Source organism: Lactuca serriola, chromosome 4 (genome assembly GCF_051521515.1).
Source record: "Lactuca serriola cultivar US96UC23 chromosome 4, Lser_US96UC23_V15, whole genome shotgun sequence".
Taxonomy (NCBI): Eukaryota; Viridiplantae; Streptophyta; class Magnoliopsida; order Asterales; family Asteraceae; genus Lactuca; species Lactuca serriola.
Genome location: NC_136411.1, coordinates 184406519 through 184424668, shown reverse-complemented (window position 1 = coordinate 184424668; position 18150 = coordinate 184406519). Strand labels below are relative to the sequence as shown.

Genomic DNA, 18150 nt, shown 5'->3' with positions numbered 1-18150 from the left:
TGTGGAAGGTAGTATGGGCCTGTACTACTGAAAGCAGAGGATCCGTACTCGAGTCAAGAGGGGCCGAGACAAGACCAGGGAAATTGTAAAGTGTGTGAGAGATCCCTCAGCAGTGGTGTGTATATTGATCGGGAAGTGTTATATTTTCAGCATGGTGACATTGCATGAGTTACCAGTTAGCGGTTCAGGTACCGGGGAGGGGTCTGGCTCCGACTCTGGAGCCGGGCAGCTTGATGATCAGATGAGGGATTTCATTTCCGCAGAGATTATGAGCAACATCATTGATCAGACTCCATTAATTTTCGGCTCGGTTAGAGAGGTCATTGTGGAGCTTATGGACAGTCATCTTGAGGCCTTTAGGGCCGGGATAGTTTCAGGGCAGATTGGGGCTCGTCTAGAGCCCGATGCTTATGGAGATCAGGGATCCATCAGGGAGGGAGATCCCATTTCTAGTTTTGCCATCAGGGGACAGGAGTGAGTAGGGCACCCTGTCTCCAAGAGATACCTCTGCATGATTGGATAGTTGAGGAGGTCTCGCGAGCCATTTGCGAGGATCTGCCCGACATGGTCGGGAGGATCACTGATAGGTTGACCGCGAAGCTCCAGGATCAGATAGCTGTTGTTCAGACGATGGATGGGGTCGAAAAGGTAACGCAGGAGCGAGAGACGGGCAGTGAGTCGGAAGGGAAGAGGAAAACGGGTGAGACTCAGGTAGCCACATGTTCGGGCAAGAGGCCCAAGGGGTCGGATTTGAGAACGAGGGACTATTAGAGCCACAGTCGATGCAGAAAGTGTGGTAGGACGCACAAGGGTGCGTGCAGACGTAGAAGTGGTGGCGATGCTGGATGTTTCAAGTACGGCCGGATTGACCATTTTAGCAGAGATTGTACTGTTACCATCACCCAGGAACTTGACCCAATATGTTTCCATTGCAGTCGGAGGGGCCACAAGAAGTCCCACTGTCCGAGTTTGTATACAACAGAGCAGGTGATAGCTCCTGCTCCTGTGACTTCGAGTACCACCAACGGTTGCCGGGGTCGGGCAAGGGCGCCCACGGCTCGGAGCAGAGTATTCCGGATGATTTCAACAAGGATTCAGGCAGCACTGGATATTGGGGGTACGTATCTTTTACCAACCTGACAATTATTATTCATGATATTATTGTTATGTTGCTGCATTGATATCAATAAGCATATGTGTTGGGGTATTATATTACCTGCCTATGGTTAAGTTATATGCCATTTGCATACATTGGGATTAGAATGGTGAATTGGAGGTCGTTCCCTCTAGATCAGGTTACTTCAGATGCGGCGACTGTAACATGTATGTGTAAGATTCAGTAGTGCCTCACTACTTGCGGAAGGTGTTAGTCGGGTAATGATCAGTTATATTCTCAGTAGTGACAATCCAGAGCTTTTAATGGAGTAGCTAGCGGTCGGTAAGGAAGTGGGTTAGAGATGTTCACCCTAAACGTAAGTTCTCAGGATGCAATCACTAAGTAGATACAGTGAAGGATTGAAGAGTGCTCAGTTAGTTAAGCAGGAATGGTTCGGACCCGGTAAGGGTTAGTTGGAGCACCAACAGAGGTAAACGTAGGCGGGCAGCGGATTACCCCTTTTCATGGAAGGAAGGTTGGGGAATCCTTTCGACCAGTGAGCAGTGAGGAGTTAGCCGGATCCAAGTGGGGGAGAACCCTCCGAGTATACAGGGATAAGAGCACGTAGACCCAAAATGAGTACGCGGCCTCTAAGAAGAAAAGATAGTAGCACATCGATGGATGTATTGAGGAGTTCAGGATTGGGAGTTTGAGGAACTTGCCAACAGTTAGTTCATGAAATTGAGATGGTTAGTAGCTGGTTGGGAATCCAGAATTGGAGGATCGCCTGTAGGAATCTAGTGAGTCGGAATGAGGATCTTGAGAACGGTTAGCAAGAGATGATTCCGTGTTAGTAGCCAGTGGCAGAGACAGCATGCAGGGTTGTGTAGATTCAGGAGTTGGGAGTTTGGAAACTTCCCAACAATAGTTTCATGTATCCGGATTAGTAGACAGTTGGTTTAGGAACCAAGCCGAAGACTTCCTCGACGAAACGTGAAGTATATCAAGGATATAAGATGTCGAGGTTGATGCAGTATTCGATGAATGAGGACTGGTTTTGAGAAATCAGAATGAGGGATCGCTAGCAGGACTAGGGATAGTCAGGATGTCCTCGGAATAGTAGGTTAGTAAAGCAGTCAGATAGTAGTAGTGTTGTAAGTCTGCGGGGGTAGCCGTAGCATTCACTAGCAGTCAGATAGTAGTAGTAGTGTTATAAGTCTACGGGGGTAGCCGTAGCATTCACTAGCAGTCAGGTAGTAGTAGAGTGTTGTAAGTCTGCGGGGGTAGCTGTAGCATTCACTAGCAGTCAGATAGTAGTAGAGTGTTGTAAGTCTGCGGGGGTAGCCGTAGCATTCACTAGCAGTCAGATAGTAGTGGAGTGTTGTAAGTCTACGGGGGTAGCCGTAGCATTCACTAGCAGCCAGATAGTATTAGAGAGTTGTAAGTCCGCAGGTGTAGCCGTGGCCTTTATCAGATTGGTAGGCAGCATGAGCGCGTTGTTGGACGCGGGGAAAGCAGTAGTACCCACCAGTTCGGGTGCAACAGTGAGGATATGGGAATCCACGGGTTAGATTTCGGATTTCCCAAATGGTTCAGTTATGGTTAAGTCGACGATTTGGCAATAGATCGTCACCTCAATTATGAGATTAGGGAAGTAGTGGACCGCTTGGTTTCGCGTATGTTAAGGGCTACCGCTAGTCTGGGAGCCATCATTTTTAGTCTTGGATCTAATGATGTCAGGGCCGCAGTGACAGGAGAACTAGTGGAAACTAGTTCCAGAGAATGATTTCGTTCAGAAGTCGTGGGAGTGACAAAGTAAGGAGTCCTTGGACTCCACAGCTGAGTTGGAACTTGGTGTTGCAGATAACCGACGAATGATTAGAGACCAGGAAGGTCTCGAGATATTTGGGAAGTAGCTATAAGGCAGTTCAGTGTTTCAGTCAGTTCAGTGTTTCAGGCAGTTCAGTGTTTCAGACAGTTCAGTGTTTCAGTCAGTTCAGTGTTTCAGGTGGTTTAGTGTTTTAGTTCAGTGTTTCAGGCAGTTCAATGTTTCAGTCAGTTTAGTGTTTTAGGCAGTTCAGTGTTTCAGGCAATTCAGTGTTTCAGGCAGTTCAGTGTTTTAGGTAGTTCAGTGTATCAGGCAGTTCAGTGTTGTAGGCAGTTTAGTGTTTCGGATAGTTGCAGTGTGATGGTCAGTATTAGTATGTGTGTTGGAATGCAAGTGCTGACGGTATAGTTGGTTGATTTGGAAATGGCAAGTCCCTCTCAGCAGGATCAGTTGAGCCTTCTGCCAAGTATAAGTGATATGTAAGGATAGTTAGGCAGGTAGCTTTTCTTTCAAGATGGAAGGCTTGAGTTAGTAGGAGTTGAGTAATCAGATGGGAGATAAGCAGGCTGGTTCCAACAACATCGTTTCAGTATGAGCGACAGAGTGGATAGAACAGTTATAGATAATCGAAGTATCTTCAGAAGTCGCTGGAAGCAACTAGTAGGTTGCGATGGGGTGTAGTGACCGGTGGGAGTCCGGTAACTCAGATATCGGCATATTAGTTGGACCAGGGCGGTCTCAGTGCATCCGGTAGGCGGATGAGGGGCAACAAAATTTTCAGTCGGAGGAAGTAATGTTAAGGAAATTATGGAAAAGAGAAGAATTCAGTATGTACCAACAATAGTGACCAGCACTGAGAGTGGCTGGAGTGATGGAAAAAAGGGTTAAAGTCACCAGGCAAGGGTGTTGATGCGGATTGCAGGTCAGTTGACCATAGAGAACTTCGAGGACGAAGTTTAGTTTAAGTGGGGGAGAGTTGTAACACCCGAAATCAGAAAGGTCAAGAAAGGAAAGGAAAAACCCTAAGTTAAAGAGGGTTGACTCGTCGAGTCCAGGGAGGAACTCGGCGAGTCGGAGCGGGATCCGGGTGTAAAGTAAGTGACCGACTCGGAGAGTCGGCAAGTGGACTCGGCGAGTCTGGTCTGGGTTGGGAAACCCTAATTCCGACACTTGGTACCCTATTTAAGCATCTTATTCTCTTCCCTAGGGCTCATTTGCGGCCCCTATAGTCCAGAACCCCAAACCCTAGCCACCAAAATCGTTTTTGGAGCAAGATCTACCCTTGGTGAAGTAATTTGGAGCTTGGAAGAGAAGAGATTCATAGTGGTGCAAGAGGAGGCCTTGGATCCAGAGTTGGTGGAACTTTTTAAAGCATTTGGAGGTAATGAATCGTTATCCTTGGCTTTCTCCTTTCTAGATCCATCTTTCATGGAGTTTTAAGGTTTCTTTGAGAGTATGTGATGAGAAATTGGTGCATAAGCTAGATCTGGAACTGAGACTCCAGATCTAAGCTCTTTTTGGATCGAAAATGCAGAAAGCCATGTTAGTTGCTATGCAAAAGCCTTTCCCCATGAGTTGAGTTCCTCTCTAGCTTGGTTTTTGGTATTATGAGGCAAGAAGCACGTAAAGTTAGCAACTTTATGTTGCTAATGGACTCTAGGAACCCAGATCTATTGTTTGGAGCAAAGGAGAAGCTCTGTGACTCGAAATTATGGAAATGCATGTATGGACTCGGTGAGTCTGGGAGATGACTCAGCGAGTCAGGCTAGATATCAAACTTAAATCGCGTAGCAACTCGGCGAGTCACATGGGTGGACTCGGCGAGTTGGATGAAGATAGGCAGGAACTCGACGAGTTGGAAGAACAACTCGGCGAGTCTGTTGAAGATTGCCTTGAACTCGGCGAGCCTGTTCTTGGACTCGGCGAGTCATGTCGTGAAACCCCAAACCCTTCGAGTTAAGACTCGGATCAGTGAGTTGAGCGGGGACCCAATGAGTTGGACAGGTCAAGACTCGGAAATCAGTAGACTCGGCGAGTCATGGTCTGACTCTGCGAGTCGAGTTGAGAAGGGAGGAGGTTTCTGATCTCATGAACTCGGCGAGTCAGTAGGCTGACTCGGCGAGTAGGGTCAACCTGGAAGGTTGACTGTAACCAGGACTTTGACTTTGACCAGAGTTGACTTAGTTGACTTTTGGAGGACTGTCAGACTAAGTGTCATATTGATATTGGTAGTTCGGAGAGCTAGAGGAGTAGCGGCTCAAAGGGTTGTCGGTTGGCAGCCAGAGGGTTATCAGCAGAGCTCAGCAGTTCATGTGAGTTTCCTTTCAGTAGGAACGGGTCTAAGGCCACAATGCCGGCCTGTTTAGTTAGCAGTAGTTCCAGACTTCGGTCCGACGCAGTAGTTCAGTATGCTTGGTGTCTGTGTGATTCAAGCATGAGTATGTGTTATATGTTTCGGGCTTCAGTCCGATGCAGTATATGTGTTTATACTAGTTGATATGTGTTTATGCTATGCTATGATCAGTCAGTTCCGGCACTCGGTCCGATGTAGAGGACAAGGTCCCAGTTAGTCCGGGCTTCGGCCCGATGCAGTTTCCGGACTTCGGTTCGATGCAGGGGACAAGGTCCCAGTTAGTCCGGGTTCCGGCCCGATGCAGTTTCCGGACTTCGGTCCGATGCAGGGGGCAAGGCCCCAGTTAGTCCGGGCTTCGGCCCGATGCAGTTTTCAGACTTTGGTCCGATGCAGCGGGCAAGGCCCAGTATGTGCTTTATATGTTATTGTATGGTATGTGGTAGTTTGGGGGAGATCACTAAGCTTCGTGCTTACGGTTTCAGTTTTTGGTTTCAGGTACTCAGTTTTTAAAAGAGGAGCTCGGAGACGTTGCAATGCACACACCATAGTCAGTTAGTCTGGGAATGTTTTACTCTGATAATAAGTTATGTTTGGAATTAATATTATGAAATTATGTTATGACTTATGATACGGTCTTTATAAATGTGGTTTTAGTAATGTTTTAAAAGAAAATTTTTAGTCGTGAAAATTGGGTCGTTACATTATATCCACGAAAAGGTGACAAGAAGCTCTACACTTCTATCAACTCATCCTTTCTTTGAAACTTCCCGAAAAAAGAATACAATTTCCATAAAAGCCTAAACTGCCACTTTATAGGTATACCCTTGGGCTCTAAATCACCAACTGGACTCCCAGATCATCTAACTTACATTACCAACACCCAAATGGGTCTAAATCCCTCTTTTCCAAAGGCCCTAAGCCTTATGATACCTGATCTTCGGGTCACCGCCCCGCATTAGGAAACGATTCATAACATGGTGTTACATGTCTGAACGAATGCTTTGCACCATAAATAATGTCATGCACACTCTTATGTTCCCCTCCCATCTTCCACCTGAGTTATGGGTTGAAGCTCTTAACATTGCAAATCATCTCCTCATTATCATTCCATCAACTTCTATTGAAAACGAAACCATATATGTCTGCCTTTTCCAACGTCATCCTATCTATATGCATCTTTGTGTATTTAGGTGCCTATGCTACCCAATATCCACTTCTTTGTTACCAATGTTACAATAGTGTATTGTGACAATGCAAGTGTTGTTTATCTTTCTACCAATCCAGTTTAACATCAATGTACGAAACACATTAAGATTGATATCCACTTTGTCCCGGAAAAAATTGGTATGGGCCATATATATATATATATATATATATATATATATATATATATATATATATATATATATATATATATATATATATATATATATATATATATATATATATATAGGGTGATATTCAATAGAGAACCATAATTAACCAGGAACCAATCTTTTTTTCATCTTTTAGAACTTATTTTTTATCAAAAAAAAAAACTAAAAATACAGAAATTCATAACTTTTTATCCTTTTTCCAATGATATAAAATTCGATTTTTTTTTTATATTTTTTTACGTCAAGTTCACAATGTGAATCTTTGAAAATTCACACGGTGAATCCGAAAAATATTTTTCACTTTCACAATGTTAATATATGAATTTAGATATTTTTAGATTTTTTTTTCGATAAAGAATAAGTTCTATAAATTGAAAAAAAGATTTGATTCCTTGAAGAACCCATAATTATGGTTCTCTATTGAACTTTTCCCTATATATATATATATATATATATATATATATATATATATATATATATATATATATATATATATATATATATATATGGATTTTACATGTGCGGTCTTCATCTCGGTACACAATGTAGATCTTCACAAAGAGACTCGGCCAATTACCCATATTTCGACTATGGGGGTTGGGGTAGACCTGCACAAAAAGGCCGGTCTCGGACCCAAAAAAAGACCGAGACTGAACCGGTTTAAAACGAGACCGGACCGAAAAAAGATCGGCTCGAGACCTGCCACTCTCCTGCTCGTACCTCGCTAACAACCGTCAACAACCAGTGTTGCAACAACTCCTAAATCAATAGGACCATCCTGGACCGATCCGAAAAGATCGAACCGTTCCGAGACCGGTCAAAAAAAAAAAAGACCAGACCGGTCCGAGATTGAACGAGACCGATCTGGAAAAAAAAAACCATAACCAAACTTTATAAATATATAATTTTTGTGTTAATTATACACTTTTTTTATCAGAAACTATCTAATTTATTTCATTTTTTTCTTTTATTAAATTTAAATTATCACTTTTAATAAATCTTAATTTATCATTTTGGTGATAATCTCATATTTGTTAATGAAAAAAACTCGAAACTAAAACAAAAGAATCGAAAAATACTGAAACCGAACAAAAAAAACCCATAAATCAAACCAAAAAATGCGCATGGAAGACTGAGAGACAAGAATCAAAAAGACCGGTCCGTTCTGAGAAAATGACCGGTCCGTTCTGAGACCGACCTCAAAAAGACCGGACCATTTCAAGACTTGTTTGGGACCACCAATATGCAACTCTGGCCTCGGGGGATGTTAAGGTGTTCGTATTTGTGTATATTGTATTTTAGTCCATTGGGCTCGGCCCGTGTAATATTGTGTTTCCAGGTTATGTTGCATTGTGTATGTATACTTGTCTAACGAGAGATATGTTTTCATCGGAAAATAGTATAAACCATAGAGATATGTTTTCATCGGAAAATAGTATAAACCATATAATATAGGGTCTTGAATATTAACTTTGAAGTATGCGTTTTAAGATTATGTTAAATTTAAACTACGTCTTCTATATGCAAAAGTTGCTTCATAATAGGTTAGAAGGCTTTCAACAATCACTCAATCACGGAGCTATTTGTTTGTGGTTTGTAATATTAGATTATTGAAGTCATGGCGAAAAGAATATAAATAAATAGTCAGATTAATGATTAAAATTGGTATTATTTATAATTACTAAAGTACAAACCCGTGATATATAATTGTTTAGAAAAAAGTAGTTGGTTTTACAAATTGTTTAGAAAAAAGTAGTTGGTTTTACAAAAACTACGTATAATATTTTAATCAAAGTATTGATGAACCTTTTCTCAGTCTTTTTTTAAAGTAATGATTGTAACGTTACGTCGAAAATGGCAAACTATAACACCTCATAACAACAAATGGACATTTGGATTACCTTTAAAAAAACATATTCATGGCAAACGTGTATTTACAACCTAACTAAAATAATAAGAATGAATCTATTAAGTTAATATATGAGGTAATACTACTAACAACACATAACATTCAATTTATGAGTGACATCTAGTGTTACTAACAAAAGTACAAAACAATTAAGTGTATTAGCCATCTAAATCCTGCAATGATATCTACACATCTTGGAAAATATTCATCTCAACCACGAGACTCACTCTCATTGCAAGATCAAATATCTACATATGTTATATATGTTAGCACAAAAAGTTGTTCTTGCTTCAATAAATAGTACACTCGCTGCACGTACCTTGCTATTACATGTATCACCTGGGAGTGCATGTGAGACGGTTTTGGTGAGTTATATATATGCCAACAATAACAACAATAATTAAAGGTAAATTAACCATAAGAAAATTCAGTATTTGCTTATAATATGAATGATGCAGATGCATATATCTGGTTTCAAGACCAGGCCAACATGGAACATGCGACGATTCTTTATCTTGAAAATTTCATCCTAAGAACACATGATATCTCATCATTTATTATAGTTGATTGGTACACATGTCTTGTCTTTTTCTTCATAATCTTCTAGGAACACACCCTTCCATCATTAGCCAACCTTGGGACACAAGCTATTCCTTTCTAATATTTTTATAAATCAAATTGGGAGAAAAATAGGTGTAAAAACATTTTGCTTGATGTGCATGCTGTTTGTTAATAGCTCAAATATGAGTCGAAATAAAAAAAAATTCCGTTGCCGGGACTTGAACCCGGGTCTCTCGGGTGAGAGCCGAGTATCCTAACCAACTAGACTACAACGGATTGTTGATTGAAAGCCACGCAGAAGCATTATGACTTTAAGTAATCCTGCTTTTGATAATATATTGTTTTATATTTGTCTATATCGGATCAAGTTGTTTTAATCTTTTTAATAAACGCTACTTTTGGGGTTCGTTGGTGGGTCAAATAGTTTTAAAGTTTAACTGTGACAAGTTTCGAACTTCGGATCCATATACCATATGCAGCTGAAAAATTAATAAATTTCATATACTCGTAACAGTTTGAACATCGTAGTATTACAACTCTCTAATCCTAGCAAAGTCAACAGCAAGACGCTGATACTAATTGACCCACCAACAAACACATTACACATATCACATAACCAAACCAATCTACACAAAACTTGTATGGACTATGAAGTAGTATTGGTGGCTCTAAAAGCCGCTAATCTTGCTACAAAATCATCATAATCAGGAAGTTTAGGATGCACATGTCCATGTCCATGGCCTTGACTCAAATCCGTAACTGCCCTCGCAAGCCCTTTTTTAGTTTCCTCTGTTTCCAAAGATTCCACCTCAACAGGAAGTGAAGTTATCCGTGTCGGAGCATGAGCTGATTGTCTAAAATCACAACCTAATTTGTTCAACGTCTTTCTCTCCCTGATTCTTTTATTATTCTCTTCCTCTTCTTCATCATCATATGAAACTTTGGATGTTGGTGTTTCTTTTGAAATTTCATTGTGGCCATGAGAGCCTGACACTGCCTGTAATGGTCTTCGAACCCTCATTGATCTTGGTACTGATGGCTGCTGCTTAGGAGGTGTAATAAGTGTAGCATTTGAATTCGTTGCCGCTTCTGTTTTAACGTAAGGAGGGCCCACTGACCTTAATGTACATGTACCCTTAGAAGCACTTTGGGTATACTTATCTGGTTTCAAGTAAGGAGGCAATGATGATTTTGATGCATCATAAACTCCTCCTCCATCCTCAGAAGCACTACTACTACTGCTGCTGCTACTATTATCATCTTGGCTAATTGTGGAACAACTACTTCTACTACTACTACTTGTACTTGACCAATAAGGGGAATGTTTGACTTTCACCTCCTCCTCTTTCTCTTTCTTTACAACTTCACCCCTTGACTTGTAAGGCAAACTGTTTCCAGTCCTCTGCTTATTGTTATTTTTCGTTTCAACTTCAGCTTCAGCCCAAGATTTGTATTTGTATGGGAATTCATTTTCAACTGTATGCTCCTTTTTTGCAACTTTACTTTGCTTCTTTTCTGTTGTTTCAACCCCATTTTGATGATGAAGTTTAGGTAATTGTTTGTTTCTTTCATTCACATTTTCACACGAATCCTGCAAAAACCAAAACATATGTCTTATTAATTTTCTTAAAAAATATAATAACAATAATGTTTAACAGTTAGAAGAAAATCAGAAAATGGTTTACCTGTACAAACTGAGGTGGTTTGTATAATTTATGTTCTGAAGCCTTTGGAACCCATTCTATACCATATTCCAGTGTAATCTCTAGCATCATTACCTGCTTTATGTCCTCACTAGGAGTCTCTGCCTTCAAGTTCTTCACAAACTAATAACAACATAATTCTTTCCCTTTTACTTTTACTTGATCAAAAGAATTAATAAAAAAAAAAAAAAAAACATGTTTTTGATTATGTAGATGTAGTAAGCACCTCTTTGTTGACATAAGGTTCAAGAGAATTTCCATATCTTTCAGCAAATAAACTTCTGAGTTCACGCAATTCTGGCAAATCGGCAAATCTTGCAGCAGCAAACATCAAAGTTGAGATAGATTCCTTGCATTCCTCTGGGCATTCCCTATAGATCATGAAGAATTAATTTGTTAAATTTTTTTTTTAATATTACATGAACCTTTATAAGTAATAAATTTGAAAAAGTTTACTAGTTTACTTTTGCTTATCCATGGCTGAGAGATGATTTAGAATGAGCAGGCATGATTGTTCGACAAATTCATAACATGATGACAGATTTTGGTCAACATATAACTGTTCAACCTGTTTCCATCAAGTAAAGTTTTCATTAGAACAAAAGAATCTTTAAAGAGAAGTCTTTTTGAGATTATTTAGAGAATAAAAGGATCTTTAAAGAACTCAATCACATCACAACCTAAAAGTTTAAATGCTTACATTTAATATTTGAATAGAAGTCTTTTGAGAATAAAAGAATCTTTAAAAGTAGAGTTTCATTAGTAAAAGGCATAAATGATCAATTTATATATCTAAGTTGTCACATGAACCTTAGTCATAAACCTGCCTAATCTACATCCAAATTTAATCTAATGTTTTATGTTGATAAATCAGTTTTTATCATACTAAAGAGGTCATCATCCTAATGAAATCAAACAGATAGATAAATTCACATTTTGGACCCACAAATACATATTTTTATACCTTAGACATAATTTAATGGAATCATAATTCTTGTCAAGTATGGTACACATATATTCCCAGCTGTTCTTACGCTATCATCCTTGAATTATATGCTTTTTAGAAATAGCAAAACATCTCTTACACAATCAAGTATCCGAATAAATGCTTGTTTATGCAATCAAGACTCCTATCAGATGCAAGTTAATGCCATGTTCTAAAATTTCTAAAATCAAACAGCCACAAACTCTTCGGATGTGAAATCAATCTATTTATGTTGTATCAAAAGTCAAATGGTGCATTAACAGAGGATGATTGTATTCAATGGTGCTGATTGTCATAAACCTTAAATTAATTACATCAATCCATTTTTATCTTCAAACTAAAAAGAGAATACAAGAAGATCAAGAAAGTTAAAGAAGTAATTACCCTGCCATAGGCATTGGAATCAAGTCCGTTCTTAAGAAGATCAGCAACATCGTTCCTCAGAAACTTCTGCATTGCGTTCCTCTTTCTCTTTATAATCTCAATTCTCCTTCTTGTCATCTTGATTTCTGACTTGCTGATATCGCAAACAAACAATACACGAAAACAAATCAAATACGAACAGATTTGAACGAGAAAAATCACAAAAAAATAACTCCGTGAGAGAATTGCTTACCATTTCGAGTAAAACTTGCTTCTTAATATTGCGTCAAACATGTTTGCGTTTCTATTAATTCCTCAAACCCTTACTTTTGTAACTCCAGACGAACGATTATCAAAAACTGCGATCAAAACCTTCAAACGACCGCCATTGCAGCGAGAATCTAGGTTCGCAAGCAGCAATAATATCAACCAATGAATCAGAATGGAGAAGGATAAAACGAATTTGATTCAGAAATCCAAGAGAATATCGCATACAGATATATATGATACACACAGATGTTGGAAATATATTTTCTTATCGATATTTGAATGTATATACGCAGATTTTGTAACGAAGAGGATGAAGGGGGTGAGTGAAATCAGGTGAGCTGGACAATTCAATATTTGTCCATAAGTTTCAACGATGGGACCATGTCAAACAGAATATGACCCTTTTTTTCTGCAAGATCAACGGCTGAGATGAGTTTGTGAGATAGTGGGACACCGATAACATGGTGCGTGTATGACACGAGATGTTTTCTCCGCCGAATATACTAACGGAGTGGGTTGCCACGTCGGAACAGCTTTTTGCCGAAATGACAATAATACCCAGAAAACACCGGCAAATAAACCGTCGAGTACCCGTACTTTTTATTTTATATTTTTTAATTGCGAATTTTCATATTTTAATTTGCCGGATAACATTATATATTTGTTTGTTATTTTATAAACCGATGACGTTATTCGGTAAATTATTTATGATTATCGGTTTCTAAATCATTTAAAAACATATGTATATTTTCCACATTTCCATTAGAGATTGGTTTCTCTATATATTTTGTGTAAAATCTTTTGATATTGTATGATTATCGTTCTTAAAAAACAACAAGATAATTTTTCTGATACATTTTATTTGGGATAGTGTTTGTATGACCAGAAAATAGTGATATGACGATATCTGAAAATTTTAAATGTTATAACTCTAGAAAACATATGTATATTTTTGACAATGCGATAGAGATATTTGCTAAAGATTTTTTTTTTTCGAATTAAAATAGGTTGGATCAAAACATGGATGATGTTAAAGGAAGTTATTTTTGGAAAACAATCAGGAATCGTATGCCAATTGTCTAGTTAAAACTTAAAAGATAGGAAGTATATGTCATGGCTCCATGCATTTAGCTGGCACTTGGGACAATGACATTTATGTAACTTATGTCTTTCCAAATTAATGACCAAATCTCCAACAAATTGCAAGGAGAAATTACATATGGGAAATGATTCGTATACAACAGTTTTTTGCCATACATAATAATTTATGCATGATTGAATTGTACAGTACAACATTTTAAAGCACCAGTTGTTATGTATGGAGAAAAATTATTGTGTACAAATCATCTCTCATTCCATGTAGTTAATAGAGAAAATTACACTATTGGTTCTGCCAAAAGTTGTATGGAGGGACAATTATGGAAACGTTTACGAATTTGGTCCATATGGTTTGTAAATATTGCTCGTTGGTCTTGTGGTTTTCTTTTGTAGCCTCCCTTATTCACAGAACCATCAACCATTTTTTTCCTAAACACCACCTTCACCATGAACCACTTCACCTGGAACATCGGTCGCCCATCAAGGAGCCCAACCTCCACACCACCCGTTTCTAACCTCTACACCACCGAAAACAACAATCGTTGCTGCCACCACCCTCGAAAATGGTTGCCTTCAAATGCTACCACCTAACAATCAAACCTGATGTTGAATACCAAAAACCATTTTTGAAACTCACCTTCATGAAAACCGCCTAGAACTGCCACGAAATTAGTCCCTGAAAACCATCTCAAACACCTCCTGGAATGTGATCCCCTTTTCGTCTCAGTCATCGATGGAGAAGATTTGGGTTCGATCCGAGCTTGCTTCTCCAATCCGAATCTCCCTCTTCTACGATTTACAAGTTTAGGGTTCATTTTTTGAGATTTGAATGATGACCGGTGATGGTTACAGGAGGTACTTGCGGCGATAGGTGGAGGTGTCGGAAATTAAAAAGAGGATAGTGAATAGAGAGAGAGAGAGGGAGCAATCTGTGTGAGAGAGAAAGAGAGTGGCAGAGATTATCGATCGAATTCAAAGAAGAAGAAGAAGAAGAAGAAGAAAGGAATTTGGGGAAATGGGAGGGGTGGATTGGTGGAGTCATTCGGAGATGTCGTCGGAGTATTGAAGTCGGCCAAAGGTGTCGTCTGAGTCGCCACTGTGGGTGGTGATGGTGGATAAGAGGTGTTTTGAAGAAGAAATAGGGGGACAAGTTATGAACGTATGCTTAGGGTCCCATTTCTTTTTAAAAGTTTTTCTAATAAATAAATCAATAAATAAATAATAATTACAACCGAATAGAAAAATAAATCAAAAAAGAAATAAACAAGGGCAAAAGTGTCTTTTTATGTCTAGAGGGATGAAGCGTGCAACTTTTAACGAAATGAGGGATGTTACGAGTTAATTTTTAAAAATAGGGACTGAACGTGCTTTCTAACACTTGCACGAGAGACGATTGGTGTAATTTACCCTAACACAAACTTACATATATTAAGTTTTAATCGCATCCGATAATAAAACCAACTTTCAATTTTGGTTCTAAAATACCATTGTCTCCAAGTTTGATAGGTTATACCTGATTACTTACCCACATGACATCAAAGTAAAAAAAAACCAATAAAACAATAAAACGGACTAGGGGTGTTGAACGGATAATTTTTTCGGGTTTCGGGTAATTCGGGTTTTTCATGTCAGAAAAATTACTCGTTACCCTACCCAAACTAAATTTGGGTAATTCGGGTATCGGGTCGGGTTTGGGTAATTTGGGTATTACCCGAATGTAACATCCCGGAATATCGGAAGTAGAGTTGAAGGGCTAAAAGTGTAAGTGTGAGAGGGCAACTCGGCGAGTCCATGAGTGGACTCGGCAAGTAGGGTCGCGACTCTCGTCGTGTGTTAAGTGGCCGACTCGGCGAGTCGCAGGATGGACTCAGCGAGTAGGCGCTGAGTGGAGAAAACCCTAATTTCGGAGGATGAGCCCTATATAAAGGACATTATACCTTTCCCCCAGCCTCTTTACCCTCTCTTGAAGTCTAGAAAACCCTAAGGAGCGTTTGTGAGTGATTTTGAGGGCTTTTGAACCTTGGAGAAGAGACTTTGGAAGAGATCTTGGAGAGTTAGAAGGTTTGGAGCAAGCGGCCTTGCTAGGACACATAATCTCTTCTGTTGGAGCTTCCTTTGAAGTAATATTTCGTTGCTTGGGCTATTATGCATCATTTTGGAGTGTTTGGAAAAAATAGCTTGTAATGCTTTAAGTTTGGGGGTTAGATCTGAGGTTGCTACCTCAAATCTGGAATGGAGAAGGTCTAGGGTGCATTAAAGTCCCTGTTCTTGAGTGATTGGTAAAGCCATCTTGTCCCAAATCCTAGCCCTAGAGTGTAAATGCTTCGATCTCTTTGGATTCATGTAAAGTTTGCCACTTTACGTGATGGATGGGTTGTAGAAGGGTAGATCTACGTTTTGGATCAACTGCATGGCTTGGAAAGCCTCTGTATGGATCCAGATCTAAAGGTACTCGGCGAGTCACACGGGTGTACTCAGCGAGTTGCTTGAAGATAGGCTGGAACTCGACGAGTTGGAAGAACAACTCAGCGAGTTGGATGAATATGGTCAGGAACTCGGCGAGTCTGTTCTTGGACTCGGCGAGTCTGGTCGTGAGGTCCTAACCTTTATTCTGGTTGAGCTATGAATCGGTGAGTCAAGGGATGACTCGGTGAGTCGAGTATGAAAAGACTCAGAGTTGTTGGACTCGGCGAGTCTCGGGGTGACTCGGCGAGTTGAGTCGCGGATTGGGGAAGTTCTGTGCATGGGGACTCGACGAGTCATCGGGTTGACTCGGCGAGTAGAGTCAGTCAGGGGTTGACTTTGACTTTGACTTTGACCAAGGGTTGACCAGTTGATTTCCAAGGGCATTTTGGTAATTGTTGGCTTTTGTTTTGAGTTCAGAGTTTTGGTTTTGGCCAGTGTTGGAGAACGTATCAGTGGTTGGAGCAGCTTGGGTTTATCTATTTAGTCGGCAGTTGCGAGGTGAGTTATCCTCACTATATCCACAGGGTCTACGGCACCAAGGCCGGCCCTTTATCGGATTGTGATCCGGGTATCATTGTTATGTTATTGCTTTGCTATGTTGCATCCTGGTAGTTAGGATGGTATATGTTAGAGACCTGGTTAGGGTCGGAATCCTGGTATGTAGGATGATGCTATGCTAGTAACCGGTTAGGTCAGTATCCTGGTTAGGATGATGTTATGCTATGTGATCTGTTAGATCGGTTTGATTGGATGTGATATGTTATATGATTGAATGTTTATGTGCACATGGTTGTTGGACTAGGGTTAGGTTGATGTGGGACCTGCTTTGTGCTGTAGGCCAACATACCCAGGGCGGACTGGTTATCCCGAAGGCCCAACGAGCGGTCCGGATAGGCTGTAGGCCCCAAGAGGGCGGACCAGACGTGCCGAGGCTCGGAGAGTGGACCAGGCCGACTGAAGGCCCAGTGCGGGCGGACCAGTCATACTATAGACTCAGAGAGTGGACCAGGTGGATTGAAGCCCCGGTGCGGGCGGACCAATCACACTGTAGACTCGATGTATGTGGTTAGACTCGGAGGGTGGACCAGGTGGACTGAAGGCCGGTGCGGCGGACCAGTCACACAGTAGACCCGAAATGCATGGATGTTCTGTGTTTTGTTATGATATGGCATGTTATGCGTGTATGGTATATGTGGTTGGTATTTTGGGGATATCTCACTAAGCTTTCGGGCTTACAGTTGTGGTTTAATGTTTTTCAGGTTCTTCAAGAGACCATGGCAAGGCAATGGCGTGATCGTACCGCTCCTCATGATTATGTTTTGTGATGTGATTCTGGGAATACTCTGAAATAATTGTATTGAAAACCTTTTTGTAACAATTTTATGAAACCGGGTTGTTTTTGAAAAGTTTAAATTGGTTGGAATTTTATGGTCGTTACAAGTTGGTATCAGAGCCTTGGTTTGAGTGAATTAGAGGAGCATTCGTGTGAATCCAGTCTCAAATCGAGGAGGGTTTTTTCAAAAGAGAATTTAAAATGGTTTTCAAAATGAGTAAAGGAGGATGCGGAGGTACGATCAGACGGAGCCAGTAAGTAACCCCAAAATACCATACATGATATTTGTTTTGAGCTTTGATAGAACAACATGCTAGTACTAGGCTAGGGATCTTTAGGATTTCATGATAATGTTGCCTTTTTTATGATGCCTATTAGCCTAGGGTTTCCTTTATGGGAGATTTCCAGTGTTCCTCTAGGAGTGAGGGTTGAGTGCTTGTTATGCATGTTTTTTTCGCTAGGGTATTGTGGTAGTACTTAATACAAATATGGGTAGGTGTGGAAGGTAGTATGGGCCCGTACTACTGAAAGCACAGGACCCATACGCGTATCAGGGGAACCATGACCCCTAGGGTTGGATTGGGAGTAGGTTCCCGGGTTAATGGGAAGTATCTGAGATTTTGCAGTGTTTTTCAGTATGGAGATTCCGAGGCATGCTGGGAGTGGATCCAGGTCATGATCGGGAGCAGGAGAAGGAGTTCAGGGCGGGTCAGTTATTGGTCAGATGAGCACAGGCGAGTTGGATGCTAGGATTCGTGAGATCCTGCATGATAAGGTTGTTGTGTTGTTCCGGGCCGAGTATTTTGATG

At 40.3% G+C, this 18150-nt stretch overlaps 1 protein-coding gene and 1 non-coding gene across 2 annotated transcripts; both read right to left on the bottom strand.

Moving 5' to 3' along the window:
- Positions 1–9326: 9326 nt before the first annotated feature.
- Positions 9327–9399, bottom strand: TRNAE-CUC (transfer RNA glutamic acid (anticodon CUC)). The gene has a single exon. It is a non-coding gene; the product is annotated as a tRNA-Glu (tRNA).
- Positions 9400–9597: 198 nt separating this feature from the next.
- On the bottom strand, positions 9598–12762 carry LOC145103016 (uncharacterized). Its single transcript, XM_079040551.1, has 6 exons — positions 12428–12762; positions 12196–12328; positions 11291–11394; positions 11053–11197; positions 10809–10949; positions 9598–10714 (listed from the first exon to the last, which is right to left on the bottom strand). Exons 1-6 carry the CDS (start codon positions 12466–12468, stop codon positions 9770–9772), a joined length of 1509 nt encoding a protein of 502 aa, XP_078896677.1. The 5' UTR covers positions 12469–12762; the 3' UTR covers positions 9598–9769.
- Between the last annotated feature and the right edge of the window lie 5388 nt (positions 12763–18150).

Bases quoted from the DNA above. Each gene is read 5' to 3' on its own strand.
- LOC145103016 (XM_079040551.1), bottom strand. From the start codon at position 12,468: ATGTTTGACGCAATATTAAGAAGCAAGTTTTACTCGAAATG. The intron at 11,395-12,195 runs GTAATTACTTCT...TGATGGAAACAG, and splicing joins ATTCCAATGCCTATGGCAGG to GTTGAACAGTTATATGTTGA. The intron at 10,715-10,808 runs GTAAACCATTTT...TGGTTTTTGCAG, and splicing joins AACCACCTCAGTTTGTACAG to GATTCGTGTGAAAATGTGAA.